At 41.4% G+C, this 24662-nt stretch overlaps 1 protein-coding gene across 2 annotated transcripts in view; it reads left to right on the top strand.

Annotated features, from left to right (window-relative positions):
- The first annotated feature begins 25 nt into the window (after positions 1-25).
- CMYA5 (cardiomyopathy associated 5) overlaps positions 26-24662 on the top strand; it is a 104140-nt gene continuing 79503 nt past the window's right edge. For both annotated transcript variants that reach the window (XR_010157201.1, XM_001137947.7), the window contains exon 1: positions 26-261. Coding sequence is in view for 1 of the 2 variants with exons in the window: in XM_001137947.7 (XP_001137947.6) it covers positions 113-261 (149 nt within the window). In the remaining variant the exon portion in view is untranslated. The remainder of the gene's footprint in view (positions 262-24662) is intronic.

Here is a 24662-nt window from a genome sequence, read left to right as displayed (position 1 = left end):
CCCCCGCAGGGGCAGGGCTGGGGAGGGCAGGGGCCAGAGCAGTCGGAGGGAGAACACCAGGCGCGGCGCGGGCGGCTCCGGCTCCGGCCCCGGCCCAGGCCCGGGAGAGGCGATGGCGAGCCGCGATAGCAACCACGCTGGCGAGAGCTTTCTCGGCTCCGACGGGGACGAGGAGGCGACCCGGGAGCTGGAGACCGAGGAGGAGTCGGAGGGCGAGGAGGACGAGACGGCGGCGGAGTCGGAGGAGGAGCCGGACTCCAGGTAGCGCGAGCCTCTCTCCTCGGCCCAGGGCCTGCAGGGCAGCTAGCAGCACCCTTGCTTGTTTGCTTTAAGTTTTTAAGCTCTGGGGTTCGTTTGCCTCGAGCTAGGCACTTTCTCTCTGGGTGCACTGTCGTTTAAAAGAACTTGAAGGTGAAGGTGCTCGCTGTCAGCTGGAGTGACAGGCCCGCCTGCAGCAGAGTTCATTACCCCCGCCCCCAGCTCCTTGTGACTCGCTGCTCTTGTTTATTCCTGAGGATTTACTTAGGTCCTGCATAACTGCCGAATGTGCTGGAACACGTACATCTGGCCCGAGGCACAGGAACAATCGCGAAATCCTGCGCTAGAGGAGAAGGGGGTGGGGTGGAGGCGGTCGAGGCGCACTGGTACCTTCCGATGAATGGCGGTCTCCCCGGGGGCCTAGCAGTAGGCTAGGCTGCAATAAGGTGACCTTATTTTGATACAAAGGCCCATAAATTCTTTGGGGGAAAAGAAGCATGAGTTTCAGTAATCCCTGTTCTTCAAGTCCTGGTCCCAAATATCAGTTTCCGTGAATGCGATGAAGTAATACTATGTACAAAAGATGCACCTCCCACCCTTCGATCTCCCACCCTCCGTCCCTTTAAGAAGGCCCTAAAATGAGAATAATAGAAATCATCTAATGTCTATTTGGATTAGCTTCTACCTTCACTTGTTTTCCTTGACTATGAGTTTTGGGTTTTTTCCTGACTGTGTGTCAGTCAGTGATGTCTCTTCCTCAGTCTGTTCATAACAGTAGAAAGGCTTTGAAGGTGGCAGGTGGGTGTGTACCATCTCAGAACGCCCAACTTACCTAATCAAAGCCAGCAGAGCCGGTGTTGAAGAAGTAGCCCGTAGAGGGGCATTGAGGAGGATGGATGGTCAGACAAGAAGTCCTGAATGTATGTCACCTGTTTATCAAACAGCTGCCAAGTGGGAAGCAAGCACAGTCCCTGGCCTCAAGGACCTTGTGGAAAAAGTTTCCCTAACTTTTTCCCCTATGGGGAAACGTTTCCCTAACATGGGGAGTGTGAGACTATATAGAGGTGGAAGGGAGGACTATGGGTACTGTGCAAGGGCAGAAGAGGGAGTGTTGGGCTGGAGCTGCGTTGAAGTAGTGGGCAGGGACTACAAACAGGAAGAGCAGAGGAGAAGGCACCTGTAGGAAGTGGATCAGGGAGTAGGGGACCTGTGATCCCTTGGCAGTGTTGAGAAGGGGAAGTCTGTCAACCTCAGCTTTTATAACCTTTCCCTTACTGTTGTCTGGGATCCTCATATCCTTGCCCAACCACAATTTACAACCAAGAGAATCTGAAAACTCATTTACGCTAAAATGTGAGCAGCTGACAATTCACTTTGGGGTTGCATTGCCATTTGACAAAGGTCAAGGCCTTCAGAAAAGGATGTGATTTGTCTGCAGTAAACTTCAGCCTGTTCTGACTACAGACAGTAAGGTGGACACCAGGGAAAGAGGTCAGAATAAATAGAGTGGAGGGAAACATGAGGGAATATGGAAAATGGAGGCCTGGAAAAAGCATCCAATTTATTTTTTATTGGATGACAAGGGTAACAGGAAGTCAGCAAAACTTCTGGATTTAGGAAAAACACGTATCGACAAAAAAGCATCAAACTCTGTAAAATATTTGAAGAGATTGATTCTGAGCCAAATATGAGTGACCAATGGCCTGTGACACGGCCCGCAGGAGATCCTGAGAACATGTGGCCAAGGTGGTTGGGGGACAGCTTAATTTTACACATTTTAGGGAGACATGAGACCTCAATCAAATACATGTAAGATGCACATTGGTTTGGTCCAGAAAGGTGGGAAAACTGAAGGGCATGGGGGCTTCTAGGTTACAGGTAGGTTTAAGTTTTTTCTGATTGGCAATTGGTTGAAAGAGTTAAGTTATTCTCTTAAGACTTGGAATCAGTGGAAAGGAATGTCTGCATTATGATAAGGGGATGTTGAGACCAAAGTTTTATCATGCAGATGAAGCCTCCAGGTAGCCAGCTGGAGAGAGAATAGACTGTAAATGTTTCTTATTAGACTGAAAGAGTTGTTCTATCAGTAATTCCAAAAGGGAGGGGGGTGTAGTGTAGTGAGGCATGTTCCATCTCCCCACCTCCACCATCGCGGCCTGAGTGAGTTTTTCAGGTTAGCTTTGGAATGCCCTTGCTGAAAGGAGGGGTCCGTTCAGATGGTTGGGGGCTTAGAATTTTATTTTTGGTTTGCAAACCTTCATTTTTAAAAATTCAAAAGACACAAAGTAATCTGTAAACTTTCCTTTACCCTTTCAGGTATGATATATATAATTATCTATAGTTACCTTTCTGAATTGAGGAAAAATTCTCTTTAATTATAAAATGCTTTTGTAGTGCAGGAAAGCTCATCATTTACATACACCAACATGGATATTGGATCAGAGAACTATCCTTCTGATATATCATCCAGTGATATGAATGTGACATGTAGCATCAAGAGGCCTGTGAATCCTATTAGTTGTTCCATAATGGGAAAATCCTGTCCTCTTTGAGCCCAATTTTCTCATCTGTAAAATAATAAGAATTCCTAATTCATAAGGTTGTCATAAGGATTGCATAAATTATGTGAATGTGTGTAGGAGTGCTTGGTTCTTAGTAGGTTCCCATTAAGCTTTAGTTTCTTTTATTCCATCAGATGAGTCATTATTAGCAGGAAGGCTCTACCTTCTGCCCACTATTCATCCATGAAGGGAGAGATGGTCTCAGCTTTCAGTATAAATAATGATCCTATTTCACTTTGTATTCATTCATTCACTAAACATTCATGGAGTGCCTACTATTAATATTTGCCATAGACAATGCGAGGTGCTGGGGATACAAAAATAAGAATCCATTACTGTCCTCATATTCACCTTCTAGTTGGAGAAACAGAAAAACGTAATTATGTCATTAGCTGTTAGAAGAGATTTAAGGAAGAAAAGGTGTGTGTGAAGCACCTCAAAGTCTTGGGATCCATGCTACCTGGAAGGGTTGGAGAAGGCTTCATCATTGGAGCAGTGTTTTGAATCATAATAAAATGCCTCATAGTGCTTGTAGTTTGTGGATATCAAAAAAGACTTTTATGTTTCTAAAACTTCACGGGAGAACTTTTGTGAAAGGCAGATTAGAAAACTCACAGGATTTTAGAGCTAGCAGAGGCTTTAGAAGTATCTGTTCTCAACCGATCTGATTTTAGATTCAGAAACTGTCCGGAGTCCTTTGTTCAAAGTCACACAATTTTTTTTTTTTTTCTTGAGGTAGGATCTCACTCTGATTGCCCAGGCTGGAGTGCAGTGGCGTGATCACGGCTCACTGCAGCCTTGACTAACCAGGCTCAGGTGATCCTCCCATCTCAGCCTCCTGAGTAGCTGGGACTACAGGTGTGCATCACCAGGCCTGGCTACATTTTTGTATTTTTATAAGAGACAGGGTTTTGCCATGTTGCCCAGGCTGGTCTTGAACTCCTTGGCCCAAGCAATCAATCTGCCTCCAGCCTCCCAAAATCCTGGGATTATAGGCATGAGCCACCGTGCCCGGTCAGCCACAGAATTTTTTGGAATAGAATTAGGAGTAGACCCCAGGTGTCTGGACTCCAATTTAATGTTCATTAATGTATTCATTTGGCAGATATTTATTGAACTCCTACAATGTGCCAGAGACTTCCTAGGCACAAGGAATACAGCTGTGAACAAAATGAATAAGGTCTCTGCCCTGCTAAAACTCACTCCAGTTTGGGGAGACAAATAAACATATAGTATGTCAAGTGGTAAGAAATTATGAGGACAAGTATAGCAGGATAAACGGGTGGGGTATATTTGGATGAGGTAGTGAAGAAAGCCTCTCTGATGAGGTGACATTTGAGCAGATACTGAAGGAATGAGTTTCTAGGCAAAGGGATGACCAGCTGCAAGGGCACTGAGGGAGGGATATGTGTCTTATCTGAGGAACGCAAGTTGGTCAGGATGCTGGAACAGAGTAAGGTAATGGGGCGAGTGGTCAGAGTCAAAGCTAAGAGATAGTTGGGTTGCAGATCATGTAGGGCTTTTTAGCCCATGGTAAGGACTATGAAGTTTATTCTGAGTAAAATTGGAAGCTATGTTGTGTCTACTGTAGCAGTCAGGATAAAAACAAACAAACAAACAAACAAAAAACAAGGGAAGCACAGTGATTGCAATATTCCTTTAAATAATAAGCACCTATACATTTGTATTTTCATTTGACTAATATTTATTTAACACTTACCATGTGCCAAACTCATGGTTTCCTGTATGGAGAGGAGACAGAAGTAAATAGGACTGTTATTTTTGTATTTCTCTTGCTGTAGACCAGTGAAAGCCAACTCTTTCAGCCTTTCCCACAGATCACTTAGAAACTTTTCAGCATTTTTATTTTTGGTCATTCTCTGTTGGTCAATTTTCATTTCTCTGTTTAAGCACAGAGGATTTTTGCCACAGCAGTACCCAAAACTTAAAAATCACCTTCAATTGCAGCTTTGCCAGTGCTTCTATAAAACAGGTCTGTCTAAGCTGACAGAATTAAAATTATTAGTGACATTCACATTTAACTAGTCCTTGCAGGAATAAACCTTTTGGAAGGTGCAAGGAATTTGTAAATGGTTTTCATTATCAGTACAGAGCACTCTGTTTCCATATATCTATTTATATGGTGTCTCCCACAGATGTGCTTACCTAGGTGTTTTGACAAGTGTGTTATTTGAGCCAGCCTTCTTCTGAGGTCAGTGGAAAGAGCTCAGAATGGGAGGGGTTGACTGCTCAGGATGCCAGAGGCTGAGGGAGGATAGAAGATAACAGAGTCACTTGTAGCCAGAAACTGAAGAGCTATTTAAGTGTTGGCTGCATGGATATTTTATGTCCTTGGTAAGACTTTGACTCAACGAAGAGTTAAACTCAGCAAGAGTTGGAATTATTACTATTTTTTCTTTAAAAAGGCAGACTTACTAAAAAGTGTAGGACATACTGATAAAATTTTACACAAAAAAAGTCCATAGTCCCTGGATATTCTGAAAACAGGCTTAATGAAAACCTAATTTTTTTTAGTCATTAAACCAAATTCCCCTTCCTACCAACATGACTTAAGAGAATCAAGTACAAGAGACCAGTTGTGGCTGTACATGAAAATAACCTTTGATTTAGTCCAGCATTATCCTATAGAAATATAAGGTGGGCCACATATTTAATTTTAAATTTTCTAATAGCCACATTTTAAAAAGTAGAAAGAAACAAGTGACATGAATTTTAGTAATCACTTAACCCAATATCCAAAGTATTACCATTTCAACATGTAATCTGTGTAAAACTTATTAGAGATATCTTACATTATTTTGTACTAAGTCTCTGATGTTTTTTAAATACTTACAGCACACCTCAATTCATCCTGCCTAACCACATTTCGAGTGCTTCATAGCCACATGTAGCTAGTGGCTATCATACTGGACAATGCAGGTCTGATAATACCTAGAAATCTGTTAGCTTCATTGGAATCTAGAGAACTGCTGCATTGGTAATAAATTCTATATGCCAGGCCCTGTGCTGGATACCAGGGACACAAAGAGGATTGGATGACACAGTTGTTTTCCCTCAAGGAGCTCAGTCTGGTGAGTGGAAGCGGTTAATTTCAATGTAATATCATAAGCACTACACTAAGGATATTAATAGAGGAATATCCAGAGACATTCTTCCTAAAATGAGATTTAGAAGGATTTCTGTAGAGTGACACTGCAGTTGGGCAGAAAGATATTCCAGGCACAATATGTGGTTAGGTATTCCTTTAGTTCCTGGTTCCAGCTCTTGTGCTGCTGATTGCTGCTTTGTCTAAACTTTCTTGTTATTATCCAGAATCATCTCAGGATTTTTTAGGGTTGAGAATATTTGTTGATTGGATAAGTGAATGGTGCGAATAAATAAATGAATAAATGAGTGCCTGAGTAAAGGGCAAGCCTTCCAGACTTCTACAAGAAGCAAGTTTAGTTGGAATATTGAACTTGTTAGATCAGGTAAGATTTTTGTTGGTTGTTGACAGTTCATTTACCAGGGATTGACAATGCCCAGTGAATCTGGAAAGACAGTAGCTTGGAGGGAACAGTGATAAGTACTGAAGGATTGTTCAGTTAAGGTGTCTGCAGTCATCAGTGCCGCCTTCTGTGACCCTTCAGCCAGATCATAGATGGAAAAATAAGAATAGGCTTTGCTTTTTGCTCAGAAAATTTTTCTATTAAGACAACCAAAGTGGATTCAGTTCCAAAATTCTTCATCCTAATCTGATAAAGTCCAAGATATGTGGGAAGATTAATTGATGCTACTGTTCAGTCCACCAAACTAAATACTCAGAGCCCTCTCAGGGAGCTGTTAATGTGTTTTCTTCCTGTAAGTGTGCCTCCTTTTAAGAAAAATTCACTTGCTAAATAGAAATTTACATTCACTGTTGTATACCATAAATATATACAATTTTGATTTTAAAAAACTTTTAAAGAAATTTACATTCACTGCAAATTTCCTCCTAATGGCTGATTTCACTAGGGCACTTAAATTGTTGGTTTATAAATAAAATTAATTTCTTCCATTTAAAGAAATGTTTTTATTGGCTGGACGTGGTGGCTCATGCCTATAATCCCAGCACTTTGGGAGGCCGAGACGGGCAGATCACCTGAGGTCGGGAGTTCGAGACCAGCCTGGCCAACATGGCGAAACCCCCGTCTCTACTAAAAATACAAAAATTAGCCAGGCGTGGTGGCAGGTGCCTGTAATCCCAGCTACTTGGGAGGCTGAGGCAGGAGAAGCACTTGAACCCGGGAGGCGGAGGTTGCAGTGAGCGGAGACCGTGCCATTGCACTCCAGCCTGGGCAAAAAGGGCAAAACTCCATCTCAAAAAAAAAAAAATGTATTTACTGTAAGAAAAGAGACTTATTCATTCAAAAGATATTTACTGTGGGCCTACTGTGTGCCAGGCAATATAAACATGTAGTGAACAAAACAGCTGAAGTTATTAATCCTCAAAGTTTAGCCTCTGGGAAGGGCAGGTATTAAATAAATAATCTCAAGTAATTAGCTACAGCAAATGCATTGGTACAATGAATCAGACCTAGGAAGCCAAGGTAGGGGCCTGCTAGGACCCTCAAGTCCCAGTCTCTGAAGCCTCCTTGCTCATTCCCCTGGGAGTTTTCAGTCAGCCTCTGGGTCCCTCTTGTTAGTCCTCCTCCATCTGCCTACAGCAAAAGGTTTCACTGTCTTGTAATGAGAGTCTGGCAAGACAGCCTGGCTGCTGATGACTCTTATCCTAGAAGGGACTTCAGACGTCATCTCCCTTACCCTCATGCTTCTGATGAGTGAACAGAGGCCCAGATAAGAGGAGGGAAACCGTCACTTAGTCAAGGAATATCTAATCTCTTCCAAGCACTATCACTTGTTATTTTGAGTTATTTTTACAATAGCTCTCTGATGTAGGCATTGTTTTCATTCCCATATTGAGTAATTTACCTAATTTCAGACAGCTGGTAAGTAGCACAACTAGCATTGTAACTCCAGTCTACTGGCAGGGCCTGTGCTGGAACCATCATCATGTCAGGGCTCACCTCAAAATTATGTAATATATATATAATACACACCTGTTTTTATTAGCCAATTTATTTCTTTTATATTTGAGTACAATTTTGCTATTTTCAAATAATCATTTCACTTTACCTCAAACTTTTTTAAAGGCAGAAGCATCAAAGACCCAAAAAATCTACATAGTAGCTAATCTTGACTAGCATCTTACCAATATTAAGTTTCCTGATGTGTAATAAGGAGAGTAGGTCTTATGTTTAAAAATAGACATTAGGCAATCCAGTGTGATTGCATTTTCGTAAGGCCAAAGATAGCAGCACCCAAATAACTTCCTTATATGCTGTATGGGATCATGTAACAAACTTGCAACAGTTATTTACCATAATATGTATACAATTCAGATCCTCTGTTTAAAAGACAATTTATATTAGTTTTGGGGTCATGAACTTTGAAGTTTTTCTGTTTGTTTATTTTTTCCCAAGAGGACATGAGAAGAGATTGAGACAACTGACTTCGGCTCTTCTTAGAATTTTGGGAGCTCCAGAAGAGCTTCAATAAATCCCCTAGTCATCCATCACCATTTTGGGCATAAATCAGGTTACACTGCATTAAAAGACAAAAAACAAAAACAAAAAAAAAAACACCTGATAGAACTGAGAAGACCAAGATTATCATCCTGGCTGTGCCACTTACTAGTTGTGTGACGTGGGGCAGGATACTTCACCTCTCTGTGTCTTTACCACAGCTTTCCCACTTTCTCCCTGACTGGCCCCTGTCTACCTCTCTCAGCTCATCTCAAGCCACTGTGCCATTTTCACTACATGCAAGCCAGCAGGCTAATGAGCTCGTTCCTCATCCAGGTCTTTGCTCTTGCTGTCTGCTGTCTCTGGAATGCTTCTTTAAATCCACTCTTCAGGTTTTGGTGCAAATGACGCTTTATAAAAGGGGCTTTCCTCAACTGCCCTGCCGCATGGGCTTAGTTCACTCCCTTCTTGTCTTCTGTGGTCACATCATTCATTATTTCACATTGCTCTTCATAGCACCTATCGTTATCTGAAATTTTATTTATTATTGACACCACCAGAATGTAAATTCCATGAGGGAAGGGGCCTTGCTTCTCTGTTGCATTGCCAACAGCTAGAACGCAGTGCCTGCTACACAGTAGGGGCCTAATAAGTGGTGGTTGTGACCGGACACGGTGGCTCAAGGCCTGTAATCCCAGCACTTTGGGAGGCTGAGGCAGGTAGATCACTTGAAATCAGGAGTTTGAGACCAGCCTGGGGAACACGGTGAAACCCCATGTCTACTAAACATACAAAAATTAGCTGGGCGTAGTTGCGTGCACCTGTAATCCCAGCTACTTGGGAGGCTGGGGCAGGAGAATCGCTTGAACCCAGGAGGAAGAGGTTGCAGTGAGCTGAGATGGTACCACTGCACTCCAGCCTGGGCGAGAGAGTGAGACTCTGTCTCAAACAACAACAACAACAACAACAACAAAAAAAAAAGAAAAGAAAAGAAAAAAAGAAATGGATGTTGAATGAATGAGTACTGGGTTTCACTATAACATTTTATCCCTAGGATCTCAGCTCCTTCTGTCTGATGAACGCCATTCATATTACCACCCTCCTAACAAATCATCTTGTTCTTTATTATCCTTGTGCCAAGATAATAAAGGGCATGGAGAATGAAAACTGAGCAGTGGTCATTGAATCTGGCAAAATGCAAGTCCATAGGGAGAGATGAATAACTAATAGAAATGCAGACACCTTTGAGAGGGTTTAAGCCTATCAGCATCTGCTTTAAATTGAATCCATTTTTGAATAGATCCTTTCAAATACAGGATCTAGGTTACTTTCCTGAGAGAAGAGGACACTAGAAAGTAGAAAGAGGGAAGTGGGTGCCTAGAAGAAGAGAGGGCATCCAGAGCAGACTGGGTGATATAGTTGTGCCTCAGTCTATCCTGCTAACAGGAGTGAACCGAGGGTATCACCCAGAAAACTGCAGAAAACTGGCTACAAACTGGCCTCAGTCACTGATAACTGCAGGAGGAGGTGACATTCTTATTTCCCTGACTCCTCAGAGAATCCGAAACAGAAGGGGAAGTTGAGCATGGACAGAGTTAACCGTGTTGACTTATAAACTAGAACTGCCTGAAACCAAATGTGGAGTTAAAGCATCTGATAGAGTTAGGACCCCTAGTGCATTTACATACTTGACTCATTAGAAGAAAATTCTGGTGGAGTCCCTGGACACCATCCTAGGTGGTCAGGGAGATGCAGGATAATACAGCCTTTGTGGCTGGAGGGCCAAGCCCAAGAGAGAAATGCTGGCATCTGAAGATCAGGCCTTATTTATCTGAATAACTGACTGGAATCAGTGGTCTACTTTACCTTAGAGAGAAATGGCAAGAAATGGCAACCACTCTTATATTTTTCTTTCTCTTTCTGTTCCAGTTCATACTTGCTGCTCAACCTGCTACAGTTTTCACTTGTCAATCTCATAAGTTTCCTTTGACTGAGTTTGCATAGTTTAACACTTTAGAATCATGAATTCAGAAACCCAGGCTTTAGTGACAACACTGCCACCAAACAGGTTTCAGTTTGCTAGGAAAGCCTTATGTAAGTTATTTTCTGTAGGTGAGAGGTGCTGCCTTGGGTTCCAGAATCTTCGCCAGTTAGTTTTGATTTGCAATAGAAGTAAACTGTGCTCAATTTAAGCAGAAAATTGGTTGGTAGCTCATAAATCATGGGAAGGTTGGAGAACTAGTCATTAAACAGGAACAGCCCCTCAAACCATGCCTTAAAACTGGTCTGATGAATTATTTCAACTGAATTTTAAAAAGACAACCCAATTTAAAAATAGGCAAAGGATCTGAATAGAAGTTCTCTAAAGAAAATATACAGATGTCCAGTGAGCACATGAAAAGATGGTCAACATCATTATCCATCAGATAAATGTCAAATAAAACCACAACAAAGCCTAAATGTCTATTAATGGATGAGTGGATAAGGAAAATGGGATATACAGACACAATGGAATATTATTCGGCTATAAAAAGCAATGAAATTCTATCATTTGCAGAGATGTGGATGGATCTGGAGATCATTACGTTAAGGGAAATAAGCCAAGCACAGATAGACAAATATCACATGTTCTCAGTCATTGGGAGCTAAGAAAGTAGATCTCATGAAGATAGAGAGTAGATTGGTGGTTACTACAGGCCAGGAAGGGTAGCAGGGAGGCAGGGATGAAGAGAGATTGATTAATGGGTACAAATATACACTTAGGGCTGGGCGCAGTGGCTCACACCTGTAATCCCAGCACTTCGGGAGGCTGAGGCAAGCGGATCACTTGAGGCCAGGAGTTCAAGACCAACCTGGCCAACATAGTGAAACCCCATCTCTACTAAAAATACAAAAAAAAAAAAAATTAGCCGAGTGTGGTACTGCATGCCTGTAGTCCCAGCTACTTAGACAGGAGAATCACTTGAACCCAGCAGGTAGAGGTTGTAGTGAGTGGGATTGCGCCACTGCACTCCAGAGCAAGACTCTGTCTCAAACAAACAAACAAACAAACAAATACACTTAGAACAAATAATACCTGGTGTTTGATAGATCAGTAGGGTGATTGTAGTTAACATTAATTGACTGTACATTTCAAAATATCTAGAAGAAAATAAATTAAATGTTCCTAGGGTAAAGAAAAAATAAATGTTTAAGGTAATGGATATCCTAATTACCCTGACTTGATTATAAAATGTCTCAAATGATCACATGTACTGAGAAAATATGTACAGCTATTACATATCAATAAAAATAAATTAAAATCTCACACACACAAAACCACAATAAGATACCACTTCACACTTTCTAAGATGGCAAAGACAGATGTTGGGAGAGGATGCGGAAGTATCAGAATCCTCATATAACACTGGTAGGAATGTAAAATTGTACAACCACTTTAGAAAACAGTCTGGCAGTTTCTCAAACAGTTAAACATAGAGTTACCATATGACTCTGCAGTTCCACTCCTAGGTATGTACTCGAGAGAAATGAACACATTTGTCCACATAAAAATCTGTACATTAATATTCATAGCATCATTATTCATAATAGCCAATAAATGGAAACAACCCAAATGTCCATTAACTAATGAAGAGATAAAGAGGCCAGGCGTGGTGGCTCACACCTGTAATCCCAGCACTTTGGGAGGCCGAGGCGAGTGGATCATGAGGTCAGGAGATGGAGACCATCCTGGCTAACACAGTGAAACTCCCTCTCTACTAAAAATACAGAAAATTAGCAGGGCGTGGTGGCGGGCGCCTGTAGGCAGGAGAATGGCATGAACCCAGGAGGTGAAGCTTGCAGTGAGCTGAGATCTTGCGACTGCACTCCAGCCTGGGTGACAGAGCGAGACTCCATCTCAATAAAAAGAGATAAAGAAAATGTGGGCTGGGTGCAGTGGCTCACACCTGTAATCCTAACCAATACTTTGGGAGGCCAAGGCAGGAGGATCATTTCCACCCGGAGCAACATGGTGAGACCCTGTTTTTACAAAAAAATTTAAAAATTAGCTGAGCATGGTATAGTTCTAGCTATTCTGGAGTCTGAGATGGGAGGGTTGCTTAAGCCCAGAAGTTTGAGGCTACGGCAAGCTATGATCGGCCACTGCACTCTAGCCTGGGCAACAGAGCAAGACCCTGTCTCAAAAAAAAGGGTTATATTCATACAATGGAATATTATTTGGCCATAAAAAGGAATGAAGTACTGATACATGAATGGACCCTGAAAACTTTATGCTAAGTAAAATAAGTCAGATACAAAGGAAAACATATTGTATGGTTTCATTTATATGAAATGCCCAGAATAGGCAAATCTGTAGAGACCCAGAGTAGATTTGTGTTTGCCTAGAGCTGGAAGGGAGATGTGGAAGGGATTAGGGGTGATGCTTTAGGGGCATGGGGTGTCTTTTTGGGGTGATGAAAATGTTCTAAAATTATCTGTGGTGATGATTGCACAACTCTGTAAATATACTGAAAGCCATTGAATGGTACACTTTAAAAGGGTGAATTTTATAGTATGTGAATCATACTACAATAAAGCAGTTTTTAAAAAATCATCTGGTGAGGAAACTGTTGCCATGGCTGGGGCACTAGGTGTCACAATTTGTGCTATTGCCACATCCACACCAGCAGTTCCATATTGCAGCAACTGGGACCCCTGCTACTGCCAGAGAGAACAAGGAGCTGCACATCTGTTTCTTTCCTCAGTAGCTCTCAAGTCGGTCTAAAAACGGATGTGAAGGTCTTCACTAGGAGAGTATCTAGTGCTGTCAGCTCTGTCTCCCCAGGCCCCCCAAGGTGGGGAATTCACCAACTGGGAAGAGAGATCATTTGCTCAACTGTCTTTTTGGATGTCAGATGTCTGCTGGATCAGCAGGGGGCCCCGGGCTAGGCTTTTCTTCAGATTTTGTTACCTGACCCTCAGATCATTTAACACAGGATGCAGTATATTTTGCTATTTCTGTGGATGTACAACACTTTGTTTAAGCAATAGAATAAACTAGTTAATATTTCCCAAGGAAATTTAATTGAAAATACAACATAGGTCAGTGAACAGGTAAAACCATATGAGGTTGAAGTTTTCCCCCCATTAAATATCAGCTGAATCTGAGTATTCACTCTTTATTCCAGCATGGACATTCCATTTTACAATAAGAACAAAGAAGTCTTTCACTCTGGCCTCAATATGGCCTGTCTTACACACCTTGGTATTTCTGCTTTGGGGTTTCAAAACTCCTTTGAGATCGTATCACTGTTTGCTATTATCAGGAATTTAATTCCTTCTAAAGCCTTTTGGTCTGTATGCCTAGGGTAATCCTCCTTTGGAGAATTGTCACCATCTCACAGGTGGGCTATAATAGAGTGTATGTATGACCCTGGTTCAGGGGAGAAACCAGACTCCAGTAGTGTCAGATTGTCTTCTCTGGTAAGTTGGAAATGGAGGCAGAGATTCTCTTTAGTTAGCTTGGAGGTTTGGAGGACATTTCTCAACTTTTTGGAGATCTAGTCAACTTAATTTTGATCTTTTCTTGAAAATTATTAATTTTTCTGTCAGTCAAAAAATATTCTAGGGCCGGGAACAGTGGCACATGCCTGTAATCCCAACACTGAAGTGCTGAGGCAGAAGGATCGATTGAGCCCAGGAGTTTGAGGCCAGCCTTGTCCACATAGGGAGACCCCCATCTCTACAAAAAATTTAAAAATTAGCTGGGCATCGTGATGCGCACCTGTAGTCCCAGCTACTTGGGAGGCTGAGGTGGGAGGATGATTTGAACCCAGAGGTCAAGGCTGCCATGAGCTGCGATTGCACCACTGCACTTCAGCTTGGGCAGCAAAGTGAGACTGTGTTAAAAAAAAATTCTAAATGTACATCTGTGAAACTGTCCAAACTGTCCAAGATGTGGTAAAGAAGAATATTAGCTAAAATTGCTGAGCATAATTTGGTATCTAAGATGGTGTCCAGGAAGAAAAAAAAAAGGTATTTAATGCTAAATAAAAACTCTCTGTCAAGGCAGGAATCCCAGAGTGTAGAAGGGTGGGGAGGTGACAATCCATAGGGAAAGGGTATGACCCCCGCTGTGGGTCTGAATGCTGTATCACACTCAAGTGTGTTTCTGAAACCTTAAAACACTTCACCCAAAGTAGAGCGACCAGAATCCTGTGAGCAGACCCTGTGTGCAAGGGTCTGAAAGCCATTCGAACTGGTCCTATCACCCAGGAGAGGCTCCATCCTTCATCAAAGCAAGTCATGCCAACAAGCAGAAGTTTTCCTACCCCTTTATTTTCGTTCTCTTGGATATAGATATTAGAAGAGGGAAAAGCAATAAAATATCTTTTCTGAAAGCCAGGAGTCCCTGCCTTTGTTCTTGGTTGATCTCTTAATCTCTTTGGGAAATAATTTTCTGTTACTGAGGGTGCCATTTGGGGATAGCTATGTTGAGAGAGAGAGAGGGAGAGAAAGAGAGAGAAAGAGGGAGAGAGAGAGAAAATACTTGTAGAGACAAGGAGAGACCAGAGCCAAATTGACACATCAGAGATAGAGTAGCTCCCTTGACTCCTGATGGTTTTCCTGTTTCCCCTTCACTGGGAGGCCTAAATATACCTCTGGCCCCTGGAACCTATGAGAAGTCTCTATTTCTTTAAAATAAAAACCCTCTATTTAACCTAGCCTGAAAGAGTTTGTTCCTTACCACCACAAGTGCCTTAACCCCTTCTTAACATTTCTAACAGCTTTTAAACATTTTTCTCCTGGCTTGGCGCAGTGGCTCACGCCTGTAATCCCAGCATTTTGGGAGGCCGAGGTAGGCAGATCATGAAGTCAGGAGTTCGAGACCAGCCTGGCCAATATGGTGAAACCCTGTCTCTACTAAAAATACAAAAATTAGCCAGGCGTGGTGGCGCACACCTGTAGTCCCAGCTACTCAGGAGGCTGAGGCAAGAGGATCTCTTGAACCTGGGAAGCGGAGGCTGCAGTGAGGCGAGATCGTGCCACTGCACTCCAGCCTGGGTGATAGAGTGAGACTTGGTCTCAAATAAATAAATAAAATGAAATAATTTTCTCTTGCAGGCCTTGGCAACGCATGTGCTCTAACCCAGAGCTAGCCAAAAGAACCCCTTAAAACTGGAGTTATGCCCAACATGTCCAGAAATACTATAAATAGATAGATAGATATAGTATTTTTTTTTTACAATCAGGAATGTTTTGGACATCAATAATAACCCTAACACTGAAACCCAAAGCTACCATTAGTCCTTAATCACCACAACATGCCTGCAGAAAATTTTTAAAAACCTGCTTCAGAATTGAAAGAACTTTTATTTCCCACCCACACATCTTCCCACTGCAAATATTTTAAACTTGATTGAACAGAGCTACAGACCTGAAGAAAGGTCTATATTGACCTAACACCAACTTAAGCATATATCATCCAGGAGCTGGTAGAGAAAAAGTCTTGATCAATTTCAGTTTGATCTCACCAATCAGAGTCTAGGACTTTCTTTCAATCTCTCCTGGAGTTCTCTTGGAGAACTGAATACTAGCAGTTCTCTGGAATGCACTGTTGATAGCCACTTGACCTCTTTCAGCCTCAGACTCTGAAAGACGCAGGTACTGCTACCTGCTTCACAGGTACCTGTGGGGGTAAATGAGAATGGAGATACACAAGGACATCGTATGTTCCTGGCACAGAGTGGGACATGGACGAGTGTCAGTTTTCTCTTCTCTCCCTTCCCCATCATCTACTAGTACCCTGAACTATTGCAGGATCTGGCCAGCAGCCCGCAACGCAGCAGGGCTCTTTGTTTGTTCCCAGGTGGATCGGCAGGTCGAGAAATAATAGACACATGCAAGATAGTGAAAGCTGGGTCCAGGGGAGTCACTGCCTTCTGGTGCTGCGATGCTGCCAATGTGCTGGATATACCAGCATTTATTATTAAGTTTAGTGAGGGCGGGGGTAGCTTAGTGAGGGATTTAGGGTCATTTGATTATGAGGTGAGATGGTCACATGGGGATGAAGTAATTCTTTAACATAACATCTGTATGCAGAAATACAGTATACAGAGATAAGAATTTACAATATAGTGTGTGCATCAGTAATTTCTAACAGAGCCTTAAAACAGAAGCACAGTCTTTCCATAACCTGTGATTAGCAAGATATTAATCAGCAGTAACAGTTGCAGCAAAAGCTGGTTACAAACAATCCATAGAAACAGGACGTGAAGCTAGACAACCGGTTAGACCAGAAATTCTCAGAACGGAGTATGCCTTAACCCTAAAGAGGCCTAGAAGAGCCATGGCAAGATCAGGGCGTTTATAGCCCTATCTTATCCATATGAACAGGTGCCCCTCATGCGTCCGTTTATAGGCTCTCCACAAGGGTCTCATTCCATTCCCAGAGCTATGAACATCTGCTTTTCTGGGATAGGAATCTTGGTGATGTGAAACCTCCCTGACTGCACGTCCATTCATAGGCTCTCTGCGGGGGGAAGCACATCACGCGCTGTTGGCTCATTCTGGCAGTGCAACCTGGCATTGTCTTTACACAGTCCTGCATGCAATTTTGTATTTACAATAATCAGGAGCATTTCATCTTTTATTCCGCAGCAGTAGTTTCAGGGGGTCTCCCTACACTGAACATGAGTTGTTTCCTAGGTTCATGTTGCCATTTCTAGCAATGCTATTCTTCAGCCAGCACTCCTTACCCTGCACCCTTAGTTGAGCTGCACTCCTAGATGTACAAATAACTCTTTTTAGTTTTTTTGCTTTGTTTTAATTTTAAATCAAAACTAGGTGTGAACTCCAGTGTGGACTGCACCTATCCTCACTAGTGTCTTTTCTCTAATTTTCTTGGTGTGGCTTGTTGGAAAATGTTAAAGCTTTCTAGTTAGTATTTGAATACATTTCAGGGTCCTAAATGATGAGTGTTAAAGCCCCACTGCAAGAATTGTCAGCTTTGAACAGAATAGAGCCAGGAATGATGCACCTGCAGCCACTGAGACATACAACTGGAACGGCCCACTCAGCATAACTTTATGAATGTTTCTGGCACTAGAAAGGATTTCATTTTACATTTCTATTTGTTTAGGGACTGTGTGTATCTTGCCTTTGGAACACGTAATACACACTCAAAGATGTTGACTAAGTTAATGAATAATAAATGATGATGAATCAATGAATTCAATGAATAATGAATGATACAGGGAAGAATAATTAGAAGACATTAATTTTGCTTAGTTACACTTTCTGGAGGTAATCATTATTAAAGAGGTACCTTTTGGCTTAATTATAGGCTTATTAATAAATTAAAGTGAGTTTACATACCTTCAAAGTTTGGACTTCACAAGGTTAATTCAACACTGAAAAGGAAAAGGAAGAGAAGAAAAATATTTTCATTTGTCATTTGCCAAGTATGATACGAGATGTTTTACATATCACTTCAACATAACTACCTTATAAAGTAGATATGAGCCACCTGTTGAACTGATGATGACCTTCAAGCCCTGGAAAGGAAGGGGAAGTAATTTGCCTGAGCTCACACAGTGCCTTAGTCTGTTCGTACTGCTATACCAAAATACCTAAGACTGAGTAATTTAGAAATAACAGAACTTTATTTCTCAGAGTTCTGGAGGCTGGGAAGTCTGAGATCAAGGCACTGCAGATTCAGTGTCTGGTGAGGGCTTGAACCTCCTTGCTGAGTCCTCACACAGTGGATGGGCAAAAGGCCCTAGGATGCTCCCTTCAGCTTCTTTCATAAGATTGCCAATCCCATTTGTGAAGGCTCCATCCTCATGACTTAATCATCTCCTAATGACCCCAGCTATTAATACTATCACATTAGTGATTATGTTTCAATATATGAATTTTATGAGACACATTCAGACCATAGCACATAGCTAATAAGTAATGAAGCCAGGATTTAAACCTAGGCTGCTCTGAAGTCAAAAATGCTATTTCTACCATGCTGTTTCTATCCCATGGACTTAGCACTGTGGGGTATATTAAGATAATGACACATAGTTTCTGTCTCAAGAAACTTATTGTTAAGTAGAAGACACATGGCAAATACTAATCATAATAATAGAAAGTAACATTTGGCCAGGCATGGTGGCTCACGCCTGTAATCTCAGCACTTTGGGAGGCCGAGGCAGGCAGATCACGAGGTCAGGAGATTGAGATCATCCTGGCTAACACAGAGAAACCCTGTCTCTACTAAAAATACAAAAATAAAATTAGCCAGGCGTGGTGGCGGGTGCCTGTAGTCCCAGCTACTTGGGAGGCTGAGGCGGGACAATGGCGTGAACCCAGGAGGCGGAGCTTGCAGTGAGCTGAGATTGTGCCACTGCACTCCAGCCTGGGCGACAGAGCAAGACTCCATCTCAAAAAAAAAAGAAAGTAACATTTTTAAAAATGGAGCTGGGTGTGGTGGCTCACTCCTGTAATCCCAGCCCTTTGGGCGGTTGAGGCGAGTAGATCAACAGGAGTTCGACATTAGCCTGGCCAACATGGTAAAACCCTGTCTCTACTAAAAACAGAAAAAAGTTAGCCAGGCGTGGTGGCTCACACCTGTAATCCCAGCTCCTCGGAGGCTGAGGCACAAGAATCGGTTGAACCTGGGAGGCGGAGGTTGCAGTAAGCTGAGATCATGCCACCATACTCCACTCTGTCACTCTGGGTGACAGAGCAAGACCCTGTCTCAATTTTTTTTTAATTTAATTTAATTTAATTTTTTAAAAATGGTAGTTACCAGAGAAGTACTCTGCTGAATTCCAGTAAATCTCAAGTATTGTATTTCAGAGAAGAAAGTGAGATAAGAGCCGGCTCAGTGACACTTTGGTTTTCTACAAACAGGTATCAAGGCAGGGCTCACATGGTACCCAGTGTTGCTAAGAGTATGGGTAAGAATGTGTGGCTCTCGTACACACTACTGATAGGAATGCAAATTAATCAACCTCTCTGGAGGGAAAACTGTCAATATGTGTAAAAAGCCTGAAAAAATTATTTTGCTTTTGAGTCTCAAATTCTACTACCATATTATTCTAAGAAAAAAAAATGTGCTGAAAGATGTATCTGTAAGGATGTTTATCAGAGTTATTATAGAGAAAACTTGGAAACAATCTAAATGTTCAACAACAGGGTACTGGGTAAAGAAAGTGTTACATGATGGAATGCTATGTTAACTATTAAATAGGAAGTTGTGGAACTGCAGTGATCAAAGTATGGTTTTCTTTCAGGGCATCCACAAGATCCAAACTATTTTTATAGTAGTTCTAAGACATTATTTGCATTTTCCACTTTCATTCTCTCATGACTGTATAGAGGATGAAAAGCTCATTGATTTTTTTTTTTTTTTCAGATTCCACATTGCAACTAATCTTTAAAAAAACTACTACTTTTTAAGTTTTGTTGTGGTATAAAGAAAATATCAGCCGGGCGTGGTGACTCACGCCTGTAACTCCAGCACTTTGGGAGGCCAAGGTGGGCTGATTACTTGAGGTCAGGAGTTTGAGACCAGCCTGGTCAACATGGTGAAACCCCGTCTCTACAAAAATACAAAAAAAAATTAGCTGGGCCTGGTGGTGTGTGCCTGTAATCCCAGCTATTTGGGAGGCTGAGGCAGGAGAATTGCTTGAACCCGGGAGGCGGAGGCTGCAGTGAGCCAAGATTATGCCACTGCACTCCAGCCTGGGTGACAGAGTGAGACTCCATCTCAAAAAAAAAAAAAAAAAAAAAAAGAAAAGAAAAGAAAGAAAGAAAAAGAAAATATCCAGAATTATCTAAAAATTACTCCTTCCTTTTCCAACTACATATCTCTGTGAGGCTAGATTTTCTTTATATATTCCTATTAACAGTACATATTCACATTTTGAATGCAGAAGCAGATGTGAGAATTCAGCTGTCTTCTGCTAGCCCAAACATTTAAAAGATTTGCAAAAATATAAAATAATGTCATTCTTCTCACTAAATGTTTTTGTTTGTGTGTTTTGGAAAATAACTTTTTATAAAATATGTTGTTGATGTTGACATGTAGTCGGTTATTATTACGATTTTTAGGTGAATTAATAAAAATTTTAAAAGTTCTGTTTTAATTGCTACTACCCTAAATATTGATAAATATAACCCACATGAACAAAAGCTTTTTGAGGTCCTCAATAATTTTTAAGAGTATAAAGTAGTTTTGAGACCAAAAGTTTTGAGAATAGTTGTTGTGGAAAAGTATATTTAATAGCATGAAAAAATGTTCAGAATGTATTTTTTAATTTAAAAAAAGCACATTACAAAACATATCATTTGTGTAAAAGAGGCACATCTCAGGATAGATCAAGAATGAAGAATGCCGATATATTAAAAGTGGTCATCTGAGTGCTGGGATTACTGATTGTTTTAATTTTCTTTTTTTGCGTGCTTCTGTTTTCCTATATATCCTACAGTGAAATTTATATTTGGTAATTAGAAAAATTTTTTATTTTTACAGATAGGACCTAAAAATCTTGAACTTTCCCCTGAGTTCAACTGAGGAATGGGGCAAAATGTATTAACAAGGGTGGCCTGTATTATGGTTTTTAAAACATTTTACTGGATCAAATGCACATCATTTTTAATGGGTTTTTCTGTCTTTCTCTTTTGTGGGTGATTAATAAGAGAATATTATGGGAAATTCAGCTTAATTTTTAGAACTCCTGAAGAGATGTAAGTGCTATAAAGTCTTATAACAATGATTTTGGGGATGCAAAGTTTTCCAATAATCTAACTTATTCCAGTACAGTCCTCTATAAAAACAAAGTTATTGAATCTCCAATTCTGAGGTTTTACAAGTCAGAAATCAAAAGGCTACTAGCAAGTTATTTCCTAATGTATCAGTAAGGATTTTTCTTAATCTCTTTGTTTTTTCCCCCTGTGGAATTTTAGAGACTTCTTTTTATAAGTTCTATTTTACTGTTGGTTATGTTTTAGGTAAGAGGTTTCTTGTGTTTTTCTGGTGGTGCTGTTTGAGCCTGATGATGGGTCCATCAGGTAGGTCGTCTGGGTGCTTTTCACTGGCAGCTCCACCGATAGCCAGGCTGCTGCTGATCTGCTTTTAACTTCAGAGGGATCAGGCACCCCTGCCACCAACCGTACCTGGCAGAATTTGTCTAAAGTGGAATAGCCACTAAAGGTGGTACAGAGAGAAAAAGAATGTAAGCTACGTAGACAATTGCTTGGAAAGTTGAAGAGGAGAGAGGCAAAGTTTAATTGTCAATATAGGTTTTGTTAGCAGACTTTGTAAATTATGTTCTTGAGAAATGAATCTTTCAGGTCGCAAAGGCTACATTGGAGAAAGAAATTAACCACTTTCAAAAAAAGATAAAGATTCCCATATACCCTTATAGGTCATTGGTTTGAGAATAAATAAAAAAATGGGGGCTGGGAAATTTTCTAAACATTTTATGTATGCACAAAAGAACATACTTTCTAATGCTGTACTTGAAGAAAACACAAAGTTAATGGCGCTAATAAGTTATCATCCAGAGCTGATCCAGCAGAAAATATTTGAGGATTTGTCAGTAACCATAATATAATGATTAATTTTTCTTGATGAATTATTGGCAGCTTAATTGTGGGCCTAGACTGAAATTCAGTGGAGGAGCACCCAGAAATTGAAGAGAACGTGTATGGTTGTTTTTCAATCACAATTTTCAGTATGATCCCCTTCCATCTTCACTCCCTCTTCGCATATGGTACAGCAGTATCTCAAGGATGCTTCTCTCCGTAGCTGGAGAGTGCCATCACTGGGCCTCCAGAGGACTCTCTCTTAGGTTTATCCAAACAGGCCCGGAGAACCAACACACTGCCACCCAAGTCTGTCTGCTGGCACCAGGCAAAGGGGTCCTCTCTCCTGAAACTCCAGGGCTGGGATGTACTTCACCTATCCCTGTTCATCCCAGCAGCATCTGCTGGAGTGAGACATTGGTGTTTTATTTATTTATTTATTGTTTGTTTATTTATTTTTGAGTTGGAGTCTTGGCCTGTTGACCAGGCTAGAGTGTGGTGCACGATCTCGGCTCACCGCAACCCCAGTCTCCCAGATTCAAGCGATTCTTCTGCCTCAGCCTCCCAAGTACCTGGGATTACAGGTGTGCACCACCATGCCCGGGTAATTTTTGTATTTTTGTAAAGATGGGGTATCACCATGTTGGCCAGGCTGGTCTTGAACTCCTGCCCTCAAATGATCCACCCTCCTCAGCCTCCCAAAGTTCTAGGATTACAGGCATGAGCCACCACACCCGGCCTATTTTTTTTCTTCTTAAAAAATGACAGAGAAAAAAAAAAGTGTTGCCAAACACTATATTAGGTATATGGACAAACCCCGATTCCATCTAATAGATGAGCTGGGCTTTATTTTTAAATGTATTACTATTATTATTTTCAAGGCTACAATGTAAGGGCTCTTTCTCTGTTGCAAATTTAATACAAAAAATTGCTGGAAGGCCATGAAGGAAATCTGATCAGATTTCTTCTACTTTTTGGACTGATTTGCCCTCATACTTCATGTTTTTATGGAGTTATAATTGTATTAGGAAAAAAAAGTCAGTGTAACAGGTGGGGAGAAGTCTATCGTGGCTCACTGGTTTATTTTAAAAAAGATCCCAACCTGACATATTCTATTCAGATGAAGTGCTCTGTCTCTTAGTAACCACCACTCAACATTCATGGGAATTTGACAGCAGTGGCTGGCTTCTGCTCTGTGCTAATATTCAGTAGCTGTTGAAGAATTCCAGCACTAAACAGTTAAGCCTATTTAACTCCTTTGCTGGGAGTCCCAGGAACCTGAACATTCTCATCCTCCATGGTTTTTCACTTGTATCCTCAGCCAAGGTTGGTGTTGCCTACGGTTGAGTGTCTTTTCTCACTCTTGAGTCTGCCTACACCAGTGGTTCTCAACTATTACATATCTGAAGACATTTTTTATTGTCACAACCTGGGATGGGGTACTAATGGCATCTGGTGGATAGGGGCCAGGGAGGCCACTAAACATTCTCAGCACACAGGACAGTCCCCACCCCGCTGCACCCCGCCCCCACCCCCCACCCGCCATCACAAAGAATTATCTTAGCTCCTAATGTCAATAGTGTCACTGTGGGGGAATGCCCACCTCCCAAGACCACAAATAATTGAGTTTCCTATGTTTTGGTCTGAAGCAGTCACTAAGCTATGTAACAATGCTGTCACGCCAGAGCTTATTTATTTTGGTTCTCTGGACCTGGCGTCTCTTTGTCCTTAGTTTTTTATAATAGTGGAGAATTTAGTGGTTGAGTTTTATGCTTTTCGCTGGCAGATTTGGATGTGTGCTTGCAGTTTATGTAATTGAATAACAGCCCCAGCTCATGGCCAAGACCTGAATAGATAGATACTCCCTAAATATTTATAAATTGATTGTGCATGCTAAAGCCCAAATGGCTCTTTTTTAACTCTGGAGAGAGAAATGATTTTTGTAATTCCAGAGTTCTTGATGGGTTATGTTAACACCTTTACCTACTACTACGTAGATACTTCCTACTTGGAATAAATGGAGTTTATGCATGTGGCCCACATGTAGTATTTTGGTTCAGGAGGAGTAGGGGTAGGAAAGAAGATACTCACTACTTCGAAATCTCCTACCTTCACATGGATCGCATCTTCATCTTGTCCTGGTTGTAAGGACAGGCACATGTCTTAGTCACTCAATGACTCAAGTTATCTTGGCTGTTAATAACAAGTCTATGTGTATCCCACCGTTAGCCAATTATCAGGACTGTCCAAAGCCCGAGGAAAGACAGAATGATGGTGGTTTTCCAGTCTGCTTGGAGGTTGGAGTAGCATTTGGAAGCATCTGCATAATACTAACATACATGTCACTGGGTTTTACAACTTTCAAGAAGATTACAGACTTGCAAAGGTGCCCCAAAGAATAGCCAGACGCACCGTATGGTTTCACACCCCTCTTCTTTTGCACATGTTGTTCCTTTTACCTGAATTGCTTCTAACCACCTGCATCCTGGTTTTCCTGGAAAACTCATTTTTATCTTGCAAAACCTCACATCAGTCTGTCATACTCTGTGATTATATTCTAGACCCCTCCTCTCACACACGTATTCAAACAGCATGCCCCACTCTATCCCAAAGTTTAAAGGTGTCTTTCTCTGTACCACATCTGATATCTTTTTTCTTTTTTTTTTCTTTTTTTTTTTTTTCAGATGGGGTCTTGCTTTGTCTCCCAGGCTGGAGT

The sequence above is a fragment of the Pan troglodytes genome, chromosome 4, assembly GCF_028858775.2.
Source record: "Pan troglodytes isolate AG18354 chromosome 4, NHGRI_mPanTro3-v2.0_pri, whole genome shotgun sequence".
NCBI classification, from domain to species: domain Eukaryota; kingdom Metazoa; phylum Chordata; class Mammalia; order Primates; family Hominidae; genus Pan; species Pan troglodytes.
The sequence above is the reverse complement of the archived record's forward strand: the minus strand, read 5'-3'. Positions and strand labels throughout refer to the sequence as shown.